Here is a 20,651-nt window from a genome sequence, read left to right as displayed (position 1 = left end):
GATACTTACTCCCTTAACTTGCTTCAGTCTATTGTACTCATCAGCAGCAGCCTATTAATGAGAAACACAAGAGAATATGTTTAGTGGGACATTTTCTCTTTCAAAAATAACATTCTTGATATTCTATTTTGGAACTAAAACTGACAACAATGCCAACAATACAGGAAATCAAAATAATGAAGTTTTTAGGTTCGTACAACTATTACAGTCAGCAAGAGGGCCTGAAGGAAGCCAGTAAAGAGAAATCTAGGACTTATTCCTCACGTTCCATTCACACAGACAGGTAACTATCTGTTTTGCTGCCTCTCATCTGTCCTCATGCTGGTCCACGTGCCATGCTGACACCAGAGATCTTCTGTAAAGCATAGCTCTCGTCTGGTTACAGCCCATTATGAAACTGGTCTGAGCTCCCTAGTAACTAACTTAAATATATATGTATATGCATATCTATATGGTAAATATATTTACATATACACACACTAATATATGTATTTGTGACGTATATATTAAATATGAGTTAACATATTACATATTATACATATATAAAATAATTTGAGCAATAAGTTAGTATTGGATTATAACCCGAAGTATAAAATAGATATCCACGAGTCGATACTGACATAAAACATAAGATAACTTCTTATCAAAGATGGTGTGTGTCTAGGTGCACTTTTGCATGATGGGGATATTTTAACAACTATTACCTTGGTGACAACCAGGTGACAGAATTTAAGACAGTTTATTTTCCTGTACCCGATTCTGTAATGTTAATATTTTACAGAAAGAATGAACTGTGTTTATAAATAGAAAAATAGTTTTTTTTTAAATAGGAAGGAATATATGTACATAGCCTATGTTTTGTACTTCTTAACTACATTAGTACACTCTTCAATTTGGAAAGATTTTCATCCAAGACTGGATTTCAGTTATTTTTCAATGAAATCAATTTAAGAATTGCTAGCAAAATCTGGTAACAGAAAGGATACTAGATCTTCATAGATTAGAATAACATCATATATAATATATAGTTATCAGGTTTGAATTTACCATGTACTCTTCATTTTCTTCTCTATAGTCATCCAATTCTTTATCCAGACGAGAGAGTTCTTTATTGACCTCATCAAGTTCTGCTTGTAAGCTCTTGTATTCCTGCAGGCCAGTGTCAAAATTTCTCTTGTAGAGTTGTCTTTGTTGATCTGAAGTGATGGGTGGATATTCCCTAAAAATTGAGAAAATGACTACTTATGACTCTAGCAGACATAAAATCCAGTGTTTCTTCATCAAAGATAATGAAGCTGGTGGGATGTGAAGAATGACAATCTCCTGTCTTCTTTCGTTCCTTATGGAAAGAGGAAGGTGGGATGCAAATAAGTTCTCTTAGGAAGATTATAGGTTAGGGGTGCCTGGGGCATCCGACTCCTGATTTTGGCTTAGGTCATGATCTTGGGGTCATGAGATCTAGCCTCTTCAGGCTCCAGGCTCAACGTGGCGGCTGCTTAAGATTCTCTCCCATTCCCTCTGCCCCACCCCACTGTTCTCACTCTCTCAAAAAAAAAAAAAAAAAAAAAAAGAATGATTATACATTTACACCACTGCTTATGCTTTTAAAAATACTATGCTGGGAGGGGGCGCGGGCAGTGCCTGGGTGGCTCAGACAGTTGAGTGGCTGACTCTTGGTTTCTGCTCAGGTCATGACCTCAGGGTCCTGGGATCAAGCCCTGCATCAGCTCCATGCTCCGTGGGGAGTCGGTTTGAGATTCCTGCTCTCGCTCTCACTCTACCCCTCCCCAAGGTCGTGCATGCCCTGTCTCTAAAATACATACAGCTTTAAAAATAAAATACTATGCTTATATAATTTTTAGAAATAAAATTAAAAATCATTTATGAAATTTAAGGTTCAAGTCATACAAACTCATTTATTCTAAATATACAACACCACATGATAATAGAATATTTACGTTTAAAGTCTTAAAACTGGAATTCTGGAACACAGTATGTTTTCATCATTAGAGTGACAGAGCAACAGACTGGCAGCTGGTTGTTTTCTGCTACCAACTACAGATTTTAGATTGTTTTTTCAATTGATTGATCTTGTTTTCCTAAGCAGAAATAACTTATTTTAAGTCCTTTGATTATAAAAGTAGACTTTAAATGTACATGTACAAAAATACATGCTCATCGTACAAATAATGTGGCAATGCACTAAACTGAAAATAACCCTGAAATTCTGTGTCACTTGTATCTCTCAATATACTAGCTATTTTTACATATCACCGTGATGCTATTAACTAATAATCCACTGAGGAAATACTCTGAACTGTTTCACAGAACTAAGGAACTTCATAGCAACATGGAATTTCAATTTTTAATATCTAAATTGGCCTAACATCTTCATTTTTACAAAGGGGAGAAATTAAATGGTTTGCTCGAAAGAAGAAAGAATTCAGGTTTCTTAAAAGTTTTCATTTAAATCTTCAATGATTCAAGTTAAAAAAGTATTTTATAGCTAGATGGCTGAATTTGGCCAAGAACTTCTCTTTCTGAAGATATGAGAGACAGAGAGCAAGTAAGTGTGTGGGGGAGGGGGAAAGGGAGAGAACCTCAGGCAGACTCCCCACTGAGTGGGGAGCCCCACATGTGGCTCGATATCATGACATGAGCCAAAACCAAGAGTCAGAGGTTTAACCTACTGAGCTACTCAGGCATCCTTGGCCAAGAACTCCTGTGAGGGGAAGGTGAGGTATGAGAACCCCCAGTGAGATTTCAAACTATACTATACCACTCATCGCCTCCTTACACCCTGAGAAGCAATGTTGTGATGAACCACCATTCACACCACAAATGTTTCTGATCTGTGTCCCATTTCTCAGAATACCTGGGCATCAAAGGGCTACACATCACACATGAGTATAGTTGGTAATGAACTGTAACTCAACCACCAACACCTAGGAACTTAACCACAGCCTTGGCCAGAACACTGAATTGTTAACTTAATTGTTTATATAACTGTTTGCCAAAGTCCTCTGGATTAAACTTTTAAAAGAATCTCTGGTCTCATCATGAAACCTTAAAAGTGAATGCCAAAGAAAGCCATAGCACTGGTCTGGGAATTTTATAATCAGTAACCGAAGTTCCTCTATACTGGTGTTTTATTTGTTTGGAAGACCTTTCTTGGGTGACTACTGGTGCAAGAGCACTGGTGAAGTTCATCGGTCACCTTGTGGAAGACGCTCAACGTGTTTCTAGGACACAGTTACAGCCAAGCATATCCCCTCCCTGTCCATCTTTATTACCAAAGAGTACTAAGGGGAAAAAAACCTAACAAAAAATATCTCTAGTCCTGGCTGTCAAACAATGAAAGCATGCCACCGCACCCCAGCGGAGCAGGCAAGCAGTCCCCAAGCTGGCTGACCAGGCCAGCAATCAGATCCCGTGCATGAGGCACCCCACTACCTGATCCAGTCCTCCTCCAGCTCGTCGCACGACTCGCCACCAGTTGTGTAGTCTGTCTCGTAGTGGTCCTGCTCCGGCCGCTTGGCCTTGCCCGCCCTGCCTTTCGTGGGGGCCCTCTTGGAAGGCATCTCGAAGTTCCTGCTGCTGCTGTAGTGAGGCTGCCTGAGGTCGCCCACAGCTGAGGTCACCGGCAGCTCCCGCACCACTTCAGGCACCCTGACAAAACAGCAGTCAGTGTTTGGGGATCGCGAGGCCAGGGAGCGCCCTGTCATCACAGAGGGCAGCAACAGCTCGCACCAAGAGACCTCCACACCTACGTGCGTTCACGCAAGCAGTTCACCTACTCGACACGAGGCAGATCCCCAGGCTCCAGCGTGCAGGTGAGCACCAGCTCAGGCCCTCTGGAACACACCAAGTGGCTGTAAGGTTCCGATGTAAGGGGAGCCCGTTTGTAAAACCTTCTAAGTAAGATGGACCTAAGACTGCACTTTAGGAAGCCCAGGCTGATCTGGAAGAGGTGTTTACCAGACCTGTGCCAGGGACTTACTCCACAAAAGGCGGTCAGGAAAATAACAACTCAGGATTCTTTTCTACAGGTTCTTCCAGTTTCATGGAATGTGGAGTGCTGAAGAGAAATGCATGTATCTGTCTACCTTCGGAAGCTAACGCTCAGAGGTAAGCATTTTTAATATTAATTTTAGACTCCTATACATCAATTTTCTTTTCAAGATACAATCTCAGAAAACTAAAATACTCAAAATTTAAACAACTGCTACGTCAATCCTATAGCCATGTAGACTGAATGGCATGGAAGGACTACCATTAGACTTATTTTTCTAATGCAGTAATTTAATATTGTATCAGATCTTTAACTGCATAGGTTTCTGCCACAAGCATGAAAATGAAGCCAAACGCGGAATAAAATAGCAAGAGCTGTGGCAACTGTTAAGTATCTGGTGAGTAACAGTGATGCAGAACTAAACTCTCCCTAGTAGCAGAGCTAACGGGCAAGAAGAGCACTGAAAGGAAGACAAAGAACACACCAGAGACTTTCTAACCCCAGCCTTGCTATTCAAATCAACTATTAAAAATGCCTGAAGTTTTTGTTTTCTCATTGCTTTCAATTTACAGAAACTATAATCTTGAGCTATGTCTGTTTTCTAGGTGATCCAGAACTGCTTGCTTCTAATTGTTGTCCAAGTCTTCAGATTTCTATCACACTTACTAATGTCTTGTAGAAGCCTAAAGCTTTGGGATGTGTGTGCATAGTTGGCGGTGGTAAATGGGATTCACGCCTTCTTTCTGAATGTATTCAGGTCACAGTGGCTTTGTGTGCTGTTATTGCTACATCTAAAGAAGGGAAAATGTGACTTTCTCCATGAGTCAGTGAGTAACAATTTCCTAGACACTCTGCCAAAATTGCCAGGTATTCTGCTTCTCGCTTTGGGAATGCAGTAGGTGTATTTGAGGGAATAGGAGCTAGAGAAGAAGGAAGCTAAACAGCAAAAGAAATTAGAAAAAAAAGGGGCGCCTGGGTGGCTCAGTTGGTTAAGCGACTGCCTTCGGCTCAGGTCATGATCCCAGGGCCCTGGGTTCGAGCCCCTCATCGGGCTCCCTGCTCAGCGGGAGGCCTCCTTCTCCCTCTCCCACTTCCTCTGCTTGTGTTCCCTCTCACGCTCTCTCTCTCTCTCTCTCTCTCTCTGTCAAATAAATAAATAAAATCTTTTAAAAAAAAGAAATTAGAAAAAAAACCCTAAAACATTAAAACAGGACTCCCCCCATAATTATATTAGATACTGATATTATAAATCTTTACTTTGTTGTGCTCCCTGCTCAGCGGGGAGTCTGCTTCTCCCTCTCTCTCTGCCCCTTCCTCTTGCTTGTGTTCTCTCTCCCTCTCTCTCAAATAAATAAATAAAATCTTTAAAAAAAATAAATCTTTACTTTGGAAGTTTTCCACCTCCCACTCTACTACATACTTTGAAACACTATAGAGGGCAACATACTCGATACAGCATAAAACCTAAACACAAAATGCTCACACGTATATATAAATTTAAGACTTAGGGAATTATGGGTACTGTCAATAATCTCTGAACCTACTTTTAGATACAAATTCCATTAAGTCATCATCTGCATGACCCTGAAGGGGCAACCAGCTGTATGCTTTCCCTGGTCTCCAACTCAAGTCTTCAGGTCCAGAAGTTCACCCTCGTGTATTCTTTCTTTTCTATTCATATGTTTTCTTTTTTTTTTTTAAGATTTTTTTATTTATTTTGAGAGAGAGAGAATGAGAGATAGAGAGCATGAGAGGGAAGAGGGTCAGAGGGAGAAGCAGACTCCCCGCTGAGCAGGGACCCCGATGCGGGACTTGATCCTGGGACTCCAGGATCATGACCTGAGCCGAAGGCAGTCGCTTAACCAACTGAGCCACCCAGGCGTCCCTATTCATATGTTTTCTTTACACACCCTCCCTCACATGCCTTTGGTGCTCCTACCTCACCCTGACTCTCAGTGTAGCTACTGTGCGTGTCTTCTGCCCCTGGTAGATTGCCACCTCCATGAGAACAAGGACTTGGTATTCCCAGGGCACCTAGCCAACTACTGTGTACATGGCAGCTGTTCAAGAGAATTCCTGAATTGAAAACATTCACAAGAACCCTCTTTTCTGATGACATCCAGTATCCATGAGGGAAAAGAAACAAGGCATGATCAACATCAGTGTCCTGATTATCAGAACAATGTCTATTATGTACATGGTATTTTATTTTTTACTTTTTATTTTTTTTCCAAAGAATTTATTTATTTGAGAGACAGAGGGGACAGAAGGGAGAGGCAGAGGGAGAAGCAGGCTTCCCACCGAGCAGAGCCCGATGCAGGACTTGATCTCTAGACCCTGAGATCATGACCTGAGCCAAAGTCAGATGCTTAACCGACTAAGCCACCCAGGCGTCCCCTACATGGTATTTCAGAACTGTCACCATTATTGGGGGGAATATCTAAGCCTTGTCAATCAGAGAACCCTATCTCCCTAGCCTTAGGAATGACAATGATCCAAAAAGGGCCAATCAGGAATCTTTCAATATATTCTATATGTCAGCTTTGGGAAAGAACATTCCATCTTCCAAATCCTGTGCTGGAAGGTCAATGTAGCCTGGAAAATGTGGATGACCATCCTGCTTTCATACAAGCTGTACTGACAATAAAGCCCACATAGCAACAGGAGTCGTAATATCTTTCTTCTGAGTTCCTGGCTCACGCCATTCCTGAAGTGAGACCATCCCTTGGTCTAATGCAGACCAGTGAACTCCTACAACTCGTATATAGTTTTTTTTTGTTTGTTTTGTTTTTTTAATGGTGGTTTATTAAAACACGGGGACAGGACCTGTGGGCAGAAAGAGCTGCTGCCAACTCATATACAATCCCAACAGATTATCCTACTAGCCTCGTACTGCTACCATACAAGGGTTCGTTGGCACTCCAGGGTGTCAGCCTGCCTTGAAAGCTCTGTGACATGTCAAACTCATCTTTCTTGACTTATAAAGATGAACTCACCCTGGATTTGGACAAGATAGAATGGAATGTACCTAATAGGGGGTATCTCCTAAATTTAATTAGAAAAGGTGGAGAAGCAACCATTTTCAATTAAATTCTGCTATCTCCTAACCCAGTATGAATTCTAATTGCCTTGAAATTCTAATATACAGGAGGACATTATGACGAGCACAAAGTGAGAGATCCAACTGTAATTACCATATAACTCCACTTTATAAGAGAACTTCAATAATAAACTCAACTAACAGGTAGTTATAGGCATCAAAATTGTGGTTGGGGGGATGGGGCTATCAATGAAGAAAGGGCACACGAGGACCTTTTGGAGTGCTTGATATGTCTCTCTGCTGGTGTGGTGGTGGTTACCTCAGTGTTCACACGTGCGAAAAATCATCAAACTGTATGCTCAAGATCAGTACTCTACTGAATGTGTGTTATGCTTTGGGTAAAAAAAAAATCTTAAGTGTTGAGCTTCCTCATCCTTACCATGGACCTCAGACACAATGTTCCCATTCGAATTCCTTGTCTGTTGACCATGATAGCAAGGAGAGGCGCTTGTGGGCCACTAAGCACCTTCATGAAAGCCTGAGGAGAGACAGCCTATGACTTAACGTGCATCTCTACCCCATCCAAGTGAATATGCTCTGAGTCTTCCAGAGCATACAGTACCCTGCCATGGGCAACACCTGGCAGTTTCTATTATTCCCCAGAGGCTGCAGGTTCCTTCCAGCATTAGTGCATACAACTCAGGAGATAATGAATGCCCCATCACATCCCTTAGCACCATCCCCCTCTCCCCTTCTTCTGGATTTTGAAACTAAGCATCACATTTGCATTTCCCAGACCTTCAAAAAAGTTCTAGGGTTTAGGCTGGGAATATACATTAGTACAACCCCTAGGGACTACAATTTGAGTATACCTATCAAAATGAAATAGGAAATTTCTTTCAGCTCAGCACTCCTGCTTTTAGTATTTTTCCTCTAGCTACATTCACATATGTGAAAAGGGATACATGTACAAGTTTATACGCTACAGAGATCTGTAATAACAAAACATTAGGGAAAAGTGTGCATCAATATGGGATTAACAAACTATAGTATATCCATCTGGTGGAGTATTATGCAGCTATAGAACAGATCAGTAAACTCTTTGTATACCGATACGCACAATCTCCAAAACATATGCTAATAATGCATTTAATATGCTAGTATTTTTTAAAAGATTTTATTTTTATTTGAGAGAGAGAGGAGAGCAAGGGAGCATGAGTGGGGGGCAGAGGGAGAGGGAGAAGCAGGCTCCCCGCTGAGCAGAGAGCCCAACACGGGCTTGATCCCAGTACCCTGGGATCATGACCTGAGCCGAAGTTAGACACTTAACTGACTGAGCCACCCAGGTACCCCTTAAGATGCTATTATTTTTTTAAAGATTTTATTTATTTATTTGGTAGAAAAAGAATGAGACAGAGAGAGAGCACATGAGGGAGGAGGGTCAGAGGGAGAAGCAGACTCCCTGCTGAGCAGGGAGCCCGATGTGGGACTCGATCCCGGGACTCCAGGATCATGACCTGAGCCGAAGGCAGTCGCTTAACCAACTGAGCCACCCAGGTGCCCTGCTATTTTTTTTTAAAGGAAGATATAACTAATGTACATTTTGACCAGCATATTTATTTAAAAATCATTTTTGGAAGGTTATATAAGACAAACTGGTGGGATGCCCGGGTGGCTCAGCTGGTTAAGTGTCTGGCTCTTGATCTCAGCTCAGGTTTTGATCTCAGGGTTGTGAGTTCAAGCCCCGCACCTGGCTCCACGCTGGGTGTGAAGCCTACTTAAAAAAAAAAAAAAAAGAATGAATGAAAGTGGTAACACTAGCTGCCTCTAGGAATAGGAACTAGGTAGCTGGGGACAAAAGCTATCACTGTGTCCCTTTTAAATTTTACATTTCAAATGTACTGTCTTATTCAAGAATAACTAAGATTTTTAAATTGTTCCAAATGAGTTTGTGAAAAATATCTTGGTTTTCATGAAAAGAGACAGCATGTGGAATGCTATGTGACCGTTCAGGCTTTATAATTAATTAAGAGGCACAGCTGGTCACAAGATGCATTATAAATATTTACTACATATGCACGGAAGTCATGCAAATCATAGCTTTAAGATTCTATCTCTACTTTGTACACCTCTGCCCCTAACAGCCTCAAGTGCTTTGGATTTTTGTCAAAATCCAAACAGAAGGAGAACAGAGAAAACACTCTTCCTCCAAATCATTCACAACTGAAACCAACAGCAAAGTCAATTCAGAAGACCAAAACAAAATATATATTGAGGGTAAGGCAAACTGCCATCTGTTTCCAAATTCCATTCCAGGGTAATAATAAAACCTATTGTCTCAAACTGATTCCATGATTAGCTTAGCTGCTGGTGTCATCTTCAGGGGTTCCAGGTGCCCAAACTACTCAGGGGGGATTTCTATCTAAATTGGACCAACTAAATGGGAGGGGTGGGGGGGTGGAGGAGGGAGCTGGAGATAAAAGTTTGAAGCAACACAAAGTTTTCCAGCAGAAACACCTTTAACTTAAAACAATCAAAGTAGTTAAAGGGAATGTTTATTTTTTATTTGTTAGCCTACAAAGGAATTTGGAGTTCTAGAATTATAAGAAGAAGAAAGGGTGGCTGCCTGGTTCAGTTGCTGGAACATGCGACTCTTGATCTCAAAGGTTGTGAGTTTCAGCCCCACGGTGTGTCTAGAGATTACTTAAAAATAGAATCTTAAAAAAGAAAAAAGAAAAAAAGAAGGGGCGCCTGAGTGGCTCAGTTGTTAAGCGTCTGCCTTCGGCTCAGGTCATGGTCCCAGGGTCCTGGGATCGAGCCCCACATCAGGCTCCCTGCTCGGCGGGAAACCTGCTTCTCCCTCTCCCACTCCCCCTGCTTGTGTTCCTGCTCTATCTCTCTGTCACATAAATAAAATCTTTAAAAAATAAAAATTAAAAAAAAGAAGAGTAATTTATCATCCTTAGGCAAAAATTATATCCAGTCCATAACAGTATTTCTAATACCCTTCCCTCACTAGTCATTAGGTTGAATTAGAAATAGCCATTAGGGTAAATTAAAACCACAATGGGGATACCATTTCAATAACCATAATGGCACCTACTCTAGGCCAGAAGCTCACTGTGAGGTTAATTACACTACTTGTAAATCTACACCTACAGGCTTTATCAGTTTCACAGCCATCCCCCAGCAACATGAAGGGTCTCGCACAGCAAGTGAGATCGCAGAATTCCCAATTTCAAAGTCTTCTCGTTAAATAAAAATGTATGTGGCTAGGGAGTGATCAACCAGCAATCTTCCCCAACCATTAATGAGATCTAGCAGTTACAGGCAAGGACAGACAGCTCTGCTTTATATCAATAACATCATTCACTCTTACCTCAACTTCAAACCCAGCAACAGGGAAGAAAACCCCTTTTTTAAAGCGAAAAAAATCAATTTAACGTTTCTCCATTAAACCAGCAAGAGAAAAAAAGCACTTTCAGCTTAGAAGGGGGAAAAGATCCTACCAGCTCACAGCCTCACCCTTCTCCGCTTCCAAGCCTCCATCAACAATGCAGAAGATCAGTCTCCAGCTTTGGGAAACTTTAAATTTATTTATTTTAAAGCAAATGGTACAACAGGAACTGATTTTCAACATATGCAAATGTTCATTTTTAAGACTCATTCTATCTGAAGGAGGAAGATGCTACTTACGGTGTTGATTTATAGGAAGACTCTGGATACAACCGCTTGTCATTCACTTTACCATTGGAAGAGTAGGCCATGGGACTGTCCACTCTCTCCACATATTCAGAAGGGGGGGGAGGCATGTCTTGTGTGCCTGCAGACACGTTCTTAACCTAAAGAAAAAGCCCCAAGGAGACACAGTTATTACTGAGCCTGTAAATTAAAGGGGAAGGAAATGGAAGAAAAATATCACATATAAAATTACCTAATACTTATTGGTCTCATTAAATATTTTTAACCTGCCTCGTTATTGTTAGTGTTAACAATCAAATCAGTATTCCTACCAACACACAAATGACGCCATTGTTAATTTAACAAGTCCAGAATTACAAAGAAGGAAAAAAAAATCCCAATTACCTGACTCATCCTGATGTGACCAGGCAGAATGATTATCCATTGCTCTACCCCATATACAAGGAGTAATCTCATTTTATCTAGGCTGGGTCTGGGTTCAGCAAAGAATTTTCATTTCTTTCTCTTTTTTTTTTTTAATTTTATTTATTTGATAGAGAAAGAGACAGCGAGAGAGAGAACAAGCAGGGGGAGCGGCAGGCAGAGGGAGAGGGAGAAGCAGGCTTCCCGTGGAGCAGGGAGCACGATGTGGGGCTCCATCCCAGGACCCTGGGATCATGACCTGAGCTGAAGGCAGATGCCTAACGACTGAGCCACCCAGGCACCCCTACCTTTTTAAGATTTATTTGATAGAACGAGAGAGCACAAAGAGAGGGAGTAGCAGAGGGACAGGGAGAGGGAAAAACAGGGTCCCCACTGAGCAGGGAGGCTAACATGGGTCTCCATCCCAGGACCCTGGAATCACGACCTGAGCTGAAGGCCGATGCTTAACCAACTGAGCCACCCAGGCGCCCCAAGAATTTTCGTTTCTAACAAGTTCTAAGGTAATACTTATGCTGCTGTCTGGGCACCACACTTGGAAAACAACTAAACTAGGACAAAAGACACTGGTTCCTCTTAATCCATCCACCCTAAAATGTTAAAACCACAGAAGAAATTAAGAAGCTCAAACTAACTTCTGCTATAGTTCTTTAATAAGAGATTTGTTTATTCTCCCTTAACATACATTCTCAATGGCTCTGTTCTTAACACATCAACCCAGTATCAGAAAAAAACAATCTCATTTAAAATGGGCAGAGGACCTGATAGACATTTTTCCAAAGAAAACAAACAGATGGCCAACAGACACATGAAACCATAAAAAACTGATGAAAGAAACTGAAGATGACACACAAATGGAAGGATATTTCATGCTCATGGATTGGAAGAACCAATATTGTTAATATGCCCATACTACCCAAAGTAATCTACAGATGTACTGCAATCCCTATCAAAATACCAACAGCATTGTTCACAGAACTAGAATAATACTGAAATTTGTATGAAGGCACAGACTCCAAGCCAAAGCAATCTTGAGAAAGAAGAACAAAACTGGAGGTATCACAACCCCGGATTGCAAGATACACTAAAAAGCTGAAGTATTCAAAACAGTATGGCACTGGCATAAAAATGAGGCACACAGATCAATGGAACAGAATAGAGAGCGCAGAAATAAACCCACACTTAATATGGTCAATCTATGACAAAGGAGGTGAGAATATACAACCGGGAAAAGACAATCTCTTCAACAAATGGGGCTGGAAAAACTGGACAGCAATATGCCAAAGAATGAAACTGGATCACTTTCTTACACCATACACAAAAATAAACTCAAAATGGCCTAAAGACCTAACTGTGAGGCCTGAAACCATACAACTCCTAGAAGAAAACATAGGCAATAATCTCTTTGGCATCAGCTGTAGAAACGTTTTTCTAGTTATGTCTCCTGAGGCAAGGCAAACAAAAGCAAAAATAAACTACTGGGACTACCCCAAAATAAAAAACTTTTGCATAGCAAAGGAAACAATCAACAAAACAAAAAGGCAACAAACTGAATGGGAGAAGATATCTGCAAATGATACATTCAATAAGGGATTAATATCCAAAAATACATGAACTCAGCATCAAGAACAACCAAATAATCTGATTAAAATGGGCAGAGGACCCGACAGACTTTTCTCCCAAGACGACAAACCGATGGCCGACAGACACATGAAAAGATGCTCAACATCACTCATCATCAGGGAAATGCAAATCAAAACCCAATGAGATATCACCTTACACCTGCCAGAATGGCAAAAATGAAAAAGAAATAAAAGACAAAACAACAACAACAAAAAACCCCCAAAAGACAAGAAACTGGTAAAGATGTGGTGAAAGAGGAACCCTCAGGCACTACTGGACAGAATGCAAACTGGTGCAGCCACTGTGGAAAACAGTATGGCGGTTCCTCAAAAAATTAAAAAACAGGCCATATGATCCAGTCATTCCACTACTGGCTATTCGCCCAAAGGAAACAAAAAACACTAATTCGAAAAGATATATGCATCCCTATGTTTATTGCAGCATTATTTACAATAGCCAAGATATGGAAGCCACCCAAGTGTCCAATGACAGAGGAATGGGTAAAGAAGATGTGATATATATGGAATAATTATTACTCAGCCACAAAAAAGAATGAGATCTGGCCATTTGCAACATGAATGGACCTAGAAGGCATTATGCTAGTCATATAAGTCTATCTGAGTCAAGTAAGTCAGATAGAGAAAGACAAATACCATATGATTTCACTCATATATGGAATTTAAGAAATAAAACAATCTGAATAAAGAAAAAAGAAGACAAAAACCAGACTCTTAAATACAGAGAACAAGCTTGTGGTTGCTCAAGGGGACGTGGATGGGGGGATAGGCAAAATAAAGGGGATTAAGTGCAAACTTCCAGTTACAAAACAAGTCACAAAAATGAAAAGTTCAGCAAAGAAAATATAGTCACTAAGATTGTAGTAATGTTGTTTGATGACAAATGGTGACTATACTTATCATATGAGTAATGAGTAATGTATAGACTTGTGGAATCGTTATGTCATACGCCTGAAACTAATATAACATTGTATGTTAATTATACTACAACTAAAAAAGAATGAGTGGGGGGGTCACTGGGGAAACTACTTTGTAAAGTTCTTTTTACTGCCCAGTAAGATGACAAGGTATCATATTTAGCACTGTACTTTGATGAGCATAGTAAAAACTCAGAAGATGCTGGATTCTGAAATTAAAGCCAGCAGATCTAAACAAAGAATTTTTATAAGTATTTGAAGGTGAAAGCAGACTTTTAATTGGATTATTTTGCTATTAAATACTTACAATTAGGTTCAGCATCAATACAGTGTATTTCCCTGCAACACACACACTTTACGCCTTGTTTTCCATTAAGCATAGCATTAATACATGATCTACTCCTTTCCTATCATTGCAGTAACACATACCAAGATTTTATTTACCCACCACTTGAAGTACATAAGGTATTCTTGATTGTTTAATAGTCCCTCAAGCAAGAAAGGAATGGGATCATTTCCTTCTGAAAGTGGAGTTTAGCTGCAACTGGGAAACCAGTGGGTGGGTTGCAAGGGAGTGTGCTTAGATGTCACTACAGCGGGGACGCGGAGGGGTGGGAACCATTCTTGGCTCCCACTGGATTCCCTAGGACCTGACACCACTGCCAAGCTTCACAGGCAAATATGCTCTGCCAAGTCAAAGGTCTATTCTTATTCTGTACACTTCAACAGAATTTAAAAAGACTTCCTTTTCTTAAAGACCCATTTAACACTCTTCCACGTTTTTCCTCTTCACAACTTGAACAGAGGATGCAAAGCTCAACTGTTCTGGCAAACCCGAAATCAAAACCTTACAAAAAAGGCACCTGCATGTCCTTGCAGACTCTTAACTGCCTGGAAGGGAATGTCCTTCCCCCTTCTTTGCCAGCTAATACTTAATTAGGCTTCAAGTTTTGGCTCACTACCCAGTAGTGGCCATGCCAATACCCCCCGGAGGCCTTCCACACGTCTCTGCTGAGTGAGGCAGCCACCTGCTCTCCTATCTCGCTCAACACCTGTGCACACAAACCTCCCACCGGAGCACTTAGACACTGCCAAACAATCGTTCCCATCCAGAATAATGGCTTGCTCTTGTCACTCTAACTTCAGGGGGCAGTGGACTATTCTTAAAGCTGCCTGCCTACAATGTGCCAAACAATGAAATGACAGATCATTCGGTAGGCACAGCCTTACAGGTAAATACTATTATTCCCTTTTTAGAAATGAAGAAGCTATGACTCAGGGAGCTAGACACCTTTTCCAAGCACCTACACTTAGGAAAAGGTTTTGCAGGATTGAACTATATGGCTCACTCAAAAGCCTCTGCTACGATCCACCACCTCTCCCTGGGCTGTCTCCTACCTTTCTCTCTGGGTCTCCAGAGCCCAGCATGGTATCAGGCACAAATCAGGAGCCCAGAACTGGCTGCATAAAGGTGACCCCATTTATTACTGCGGTACTTCTACGCTGTGTATATCCAAACATCTTATCAAATGAGCTGCTCTGAGCTGACCTTCAGCTCTTCAGAGTCAGCAGAACTGGACTGGCCTGACCCCTAACTTCACCCTCCAGCACAGGGCTCCAGTTTCTTAAACCTTTTTGATGCATATATACAGAAAATTCCAAGGCACTGCATGCTTTGGCAGAACGTATACTAAAGTTAGAACAATGCAGGGAAGATTAATTACTAACATGGCCCCTGTGCAAGGATGATATGCAAATCTGATGCACTGCAGATTAAAAAAAAAAAAAAAACAAACCCAGCCAGACTCAAAGATGAGTAAGAATCAGCCTTTGTCCTTAAAAGGAGCTTAAAAATCTCAAGACAGAGGCAAAATATGTTTGTAAAACAAGGAGTGAGGTACTCTTTTCCTTCCTATGCTTCACTTTTCCCTTAAGAAGCTAAATTACTACTTTTCTCATAGTACCAGTGCGCAGTATAAACCTGCTGCGCCCCAGTGGGGACTGACCAGGTGTCAGTAACGTAGACACAGAGTCCTCAGGCTGTGTTTCCTGGTGGGAGCAAAGGGATTTCTGAGCAGCACTGGTATTACTGACTGGGTCCCCAGTCAGCCCACAAAACTTGATGATGTAGCTCAAATTCTTGACAATAAGCAAACAATACCCACCATTCTAATAACTGTAGTAAATTATTAATACTCAACAGCAAATGGTGAACAGTTTTCAAGTAACTTGAGAAAAGCCCTAAGCGATTAGGGTCAAAAGAAAGCAGAGTGAAAACATGAAGTAAAAAACGGTCTTTTAAGTATTTTTAAGATTTTATTTATTTATTTGACAGAGAAAAGAGAGCACAAGCAGGGGGAGCGGCAGGCAGAGGGAGAGGGAGAAGCAGGCTCCCTGCTGAGCAGGGACCCCCCCCCCCCCCCGACGCGGGGCTCAATCCCAGGACCTTGGGTTTAAGTACTACGGGGAAAGAAAAGTTTGAGGGCCAGAGTTGCTGCTCTGAAGCCCAGTGGAGCCTCCTCGGGGCCTGGCTGGAGGTCTGATCTCCTACTCCCACCCCAGGGCCTTCAGCGGGGAGGAGACCCAAGTAAAGCAGGGGAAGGGGTGGGAAAAGGGGCGGGGGGGGAGGATGCTGCAGGCAGCAGAAATCCACACAGCAGGCCCAAGTGGCTTCCCTTAATTGGCTTCTGTTTGAGGAGGTGCTGGTCCTAGTGGTACACCATCCCATACCCAGTCTTTGTGAAAGGGAAAAACAAGACAGCAGAAGGAAGGGGATGCCTGGGGGGCTCAATCAGTTAAGCATCTGCCTTGGGCTCAGGTCACGATCCCAGAGTCCTGGGATCGAGTCCCGCGTCGGGCTCCTTGTTCAGCGGGGAGTCTGCTTCTCCCTCTCCCACTCCCCCTGCTTGTGCTCACCTTCGTGCTGACGAATAAATAAAATCTTAAAAAAAAAAAAAAAGAAAGAAAAAAAGGAGGGACAGACATGCTAAGAGGCTGAGGAGATAACATACCTCTAACCAACTAAAGAATGACTCAGACTCACTCTTGAGACTAACTTCAAAAAGGACAAGTACTCAAAACGAACACGTTTAAAGAATACAAATAGTTAATTTAGGGTGATACATAGGAAAGTTTCACTAAGATTCATACTCCCATCAAGAAAGAACTAAAGTGTTTCTGAAATGTCAAAATGAAATACATTCAAATAAAATAATTTCAAAAGATATTCACAAGAGGTAATTACAACGAGGACAAATTTTTATTCAAAATTTAATTATATTTGGGGCACCCGCCTTGGGCTCAGGTCATGATCCAGAGTCCTGGGATCAAGCCCCATGTTGGACTCCATGCTCAGCAGGGAATCTGCTTTTCCCTCTCCCTTTCTGCCCCTCCCCCTGCTTCTCTCTCTCTCAAATAAATAAATAAAATCTTTTAAAAACCTCAAATTTAGGGGCACCTGGGTGGCTCAGTAGGTTAAGCGTCTGCCTTCGGCTCAGGTCATGATCCCAGGGTCCTGGGATCAAGCCCCGCATCGGGTTCCCTGCTCCACAGGAAGCCTGCTTCTCCCTCTCCCACTCCCCCTGCTTGTGTTTCTCGCTGTGTCTCTCTCAAATAAATAAAGTCTTAAAAAAAAAAAAAAACTCAAATTTAATTATATTTACCAGAAGTGTTGATTACGCACTTGTGAAAAAATCTTGGTAACAAATAACATCTAACACTCCTTGCAGAGTTAATAAAAACATCTTATATCCCTGTGGGGTATCAAAAGGCAAACAAAAGGAGTGGCTCCAGAGCAGGTGTCCTCCCAATGACTGTCCTCCCTGCCCCTCCTCACCTGGATCCAAAGAATCTCCACTATCATGTGCGCCTATGCTACGGGCTTCTGAGCAGCCTCCCCACCCCGACTTCAAGTCAGGGACTGCACAAAAAGGTCAAGAAAGTTTTAGGTCGCTTTGAAAGAAAAACTTCTCTCTCCCAAAACCAAGTGTGAAGAAACTTCTCTCCATGCAAATCAAGGTCATGTGGAATTAGTACAACCAAAAAAGAGCAATGACAGCCATCCCCCATTTTTCTCTTCGCCCCGTCTTCATTCCTAGTTCATACAACACAGGAAAAAATTCGGGCTACACCTGCATCCAAGTGGTGGTAGCAATGTGACAAAAGTCATCTACTTCTAAGAACGAAAGGGAAAGTTCATCTGTTTGAGTATCGTCACATGCCTACAAAACCTGACCTTGTTTGTTGCTCACCACTGCCTGGAGAGATAGGATTATCTCCATTTTCAGATGAGGAAATTGAGCCTTTATGGTTAATCTGCCCAAGGTCACATGGTAGAGGGAGGATTTGAACCCTGGTCCACCTGATTCCAAAGACAAACTCTTTCTGGCACAACTAACTGCCATCTAGGTCACTTAAATATGGCTTGAGGTACTCCTATTGTCTAGGTACTCACTATTCCCTGTAACAAAAGGGACCATTCTCATTGCCTTAACTCCTCACCACACCCTAACGGGATATGACAGGAATCCATTTTGGAGAGTTTTACTTGCCTATTAGACTAGTGTTGTTATAGCCAGCTTTTTTTTTTTTTAAAGATTTTATTTATTTATTTGAGAGAGAGAGAATGAGAGAGAGAGAGAGCACGAGAGGGAAGAGGGTCAGAGGGAGAAGCAGACTCCCCGCTGAGCAAGGAGCCCGATGTGGGACTCAATCCGGGGACTCCAGGATCATGACCTGAGCCAAAGGCAGTGGCTTAACCAACTGAGCCACCCAGGCGCCCAGAGTCAGCTTTTGACAGAAAATTACTCTGGATTAAACAGGCTTGAAAATTAAAATGAATACGTGCTTTGTCATCAGGTGCCTCTGTTTAGATCAGAGTGTAGGAACACCCCCCTCAAAAGGGAAACAGAAAGGCTTTTCCTGCTTGGTAAGTTAAGTGGAGAAAATACATCAGACATCAGAGGAAGAGCACCATAATCTCAAAGTACCATCTCCAGTTTTTACCACCTGAGGTCCACCTTCCCTGGCACTACAAATTCTCAGAAGAGTAAGTGGTCCAACTTGTTTTTCCTGTTTCCTGTTGTTTTACACTCACAGATGCTCCCTCAACAAGAACCTCAAAACTGCCTCGGAAAGTACGGTCAGATGTTTCTCCACCCTCAGTTGGTTGAAAGCAGATGCTCTCCAGTGAACTAATCCCACAAATGAAGAGATGGTGGACCAGGCTTGAGCAAATCTAATTAATTTATTTTAATCAGATAGCTCTGAGGTTTTAGCAAACACAAGGTCCCCTACCCAAATGCACATTGCCCACAGGGAATTATTAACATACACCAGCAAAGGGGAATTCTGCAGCTCCCTAAGTTTCAATAGTTGTTCGAAGTTTGGGAGGGGGAGCAGTGTAGAAACCTCATGCTCAGTCTGTGATCTCATTCAAGGTCCCCTTGTTCTAGAAATGGAAGTCCTGGTGCAGACTCATGTATCTTGTGTCAGCACACCCCCACAGGTGTGCCATAAGGCACACACACCTCAGTCCTCAGAGTCTGTGGTCAGTCACCATCGGGGATCCAAACCCCCTTTAAGTTTACTACTCTGTACAACAATACCATTTTCTAAGTATGCTGTGGTGTGGAAAAGGCCTAGCCTTCCCTCAGAAGCTCTCTGGGGTCACAGTGCTACAGCTGCAGCTTGGTTCTACAGAACAATGGTTCTCAAAGCATGGTCCCCCCATTGGTAACATCAACGGTACCCGAGAACTTGTTAGAACCGCACATTCTCATGCACCATTCCTGAGAATGAGAAACAATGCGAGTGGGCCAACAAGCTGTTTTAACTCGCCCTCCGCGTGATCCTGATGCTTGCTAAGGTTTGAAAACCGCTGAGCACATACTTCCTCCATGTCACAGACAACTGTCCCACTTAGACCCTGGTAACTACGGTTAACATTCATTGCAGTGCTGGAAACGTAGGCATCTCTGCTCTCAGACAGCCACAAAGACACTGATTAGCTCGAGCACTTTCTGCCTCCCACCTCACCATTCATCACAACTCCCTGAACTGGCTCTCCACCATGCCCTGGCCTGTGGTGCTGGGACAGACGGGGCTTTCTGTACTCCATGCGGTTGGGTGCTAAGTCAGTAGAAGAACAGGGCACTCCTACTTTTGTTCCATTTTGTTCCCTCTGAGGCCACAGATAAAAGCAAAATCTTTCCTGGGGTGAGAACCTAGGATCCGGAAAGTCCGCAGCCCACAGGACTGCTTGTACATTAAAGAATCTTGGTCCTGGTTGAAAATTAAAAAGCTGTTCCAGTTTCTTCAGATGTCTAATGCTGATCACCAGTGCCACCCTGTCCCAGAGTCACCTGCCCCACACCCACCTGCCTCCCCACTCCCGGGTGTAGGGAGGTTAACAGGCAGAGCCTGCCTGCAACCTGCAGGAGAGCATTTGCTATTTTATCTCTTGTGGCAAGCTTACAAATCATGGGAAGATTAAGTTAATGAACCAACATTAAATGTATTTATATTTTGGGTACTCTTACCCAAGCTTCCTTATTCAAGCTCGTCATTGCAAACATGGACAAATTATCACTCTAGCTAAAATTTACTGTGTGTTAATAATTATGTGCTGGTTTCGAGCTAAGTCCTTTAATCATTACAGCATCAGCTTATCTGTAGATAAAACCTTTATTTCATTTACATATGAAGAATCTATCAAATGAAAAGACAAAGCCACCTGGGGCAAGGTGATTACCTTCAGCAGAGTCCAAGGAAGCCAAAAGTCACCCAATGGTGATCACAAAGGACAGGGTCCAAGATCTCCATCAGGGACCCCGTCCCTTTCTCTACGTTCAGCCAGATCATCCTCACTAGTTCCTATCCTGACAGGTAAATGCTGGAAACAATGCTACATAAATGATGCA

General features: G+C 42.2%; 1 protein-coding gene and 1 non-coding gene across 6 annotated transcripts in view; one reads left to right on the top strand and one right to left on the bottom strand.

Moving 5' to 3' along the window:
- Window positions 1–20,651, bottom strand: part of OCLN (occludin) — a 51,841-nt gene that overhangs the window by 2,088 nt on the left and 29,102 nt on the right. For all 5 annotated transcript variants that reach the window (XM_028089632.1, XM_028089633.1, XM_088023643.1 and 2 more), the window contains 4 exons: window positions 10,749–10,894; window positions 3,454–3,669; window positions 1,048–1,219; window positions 10–51 (listed from right to left, as the gene is read on the bottom strand). In XM_028089632.1, coding sequence (XP_027945433.1) covers window positions 10–51; window positions 1,048–1,219; window positions 3,454–3,669; window positions 10,749–10,894 — 576 coding nt within the window. The remainder of the gene's footprint in view (window positions 1–9; window positions 52–1,047; window positions 1,220–3,453; window positions 3,670–10,748; window positions 10,895–20,651) is intronic.
- On the top strand, window positions 15,402–15,509 carry LOC114198282 (U6 spliceosomal RNA). The gene has a single exon (XR_003607077.1). It is a non-coding gene; the product is annotated as a U6 spliceosomal RNA (small nuclear RNA).

This window comes from Eumetopias jubatus, unplaced genomic scaffold (assembly GCF_037043125.1).
Source record: "Eumetopias jubatus isolate StellerSeaLion01/CBP00866 unplaced genomic scaffold, mEumJub1_p1.0 scaffold_5, whole genome shotgun sequence".
NCBI classification, from domain to species: Eukaryota; Metazoa; Chordata; class Mammalia; order Carnivora; family Otariidae; genus Eumetopias; species Eumetopias jubatus.
This window is presented reverse-complemented; position numbering and strand designations above follow the sequence as displayed.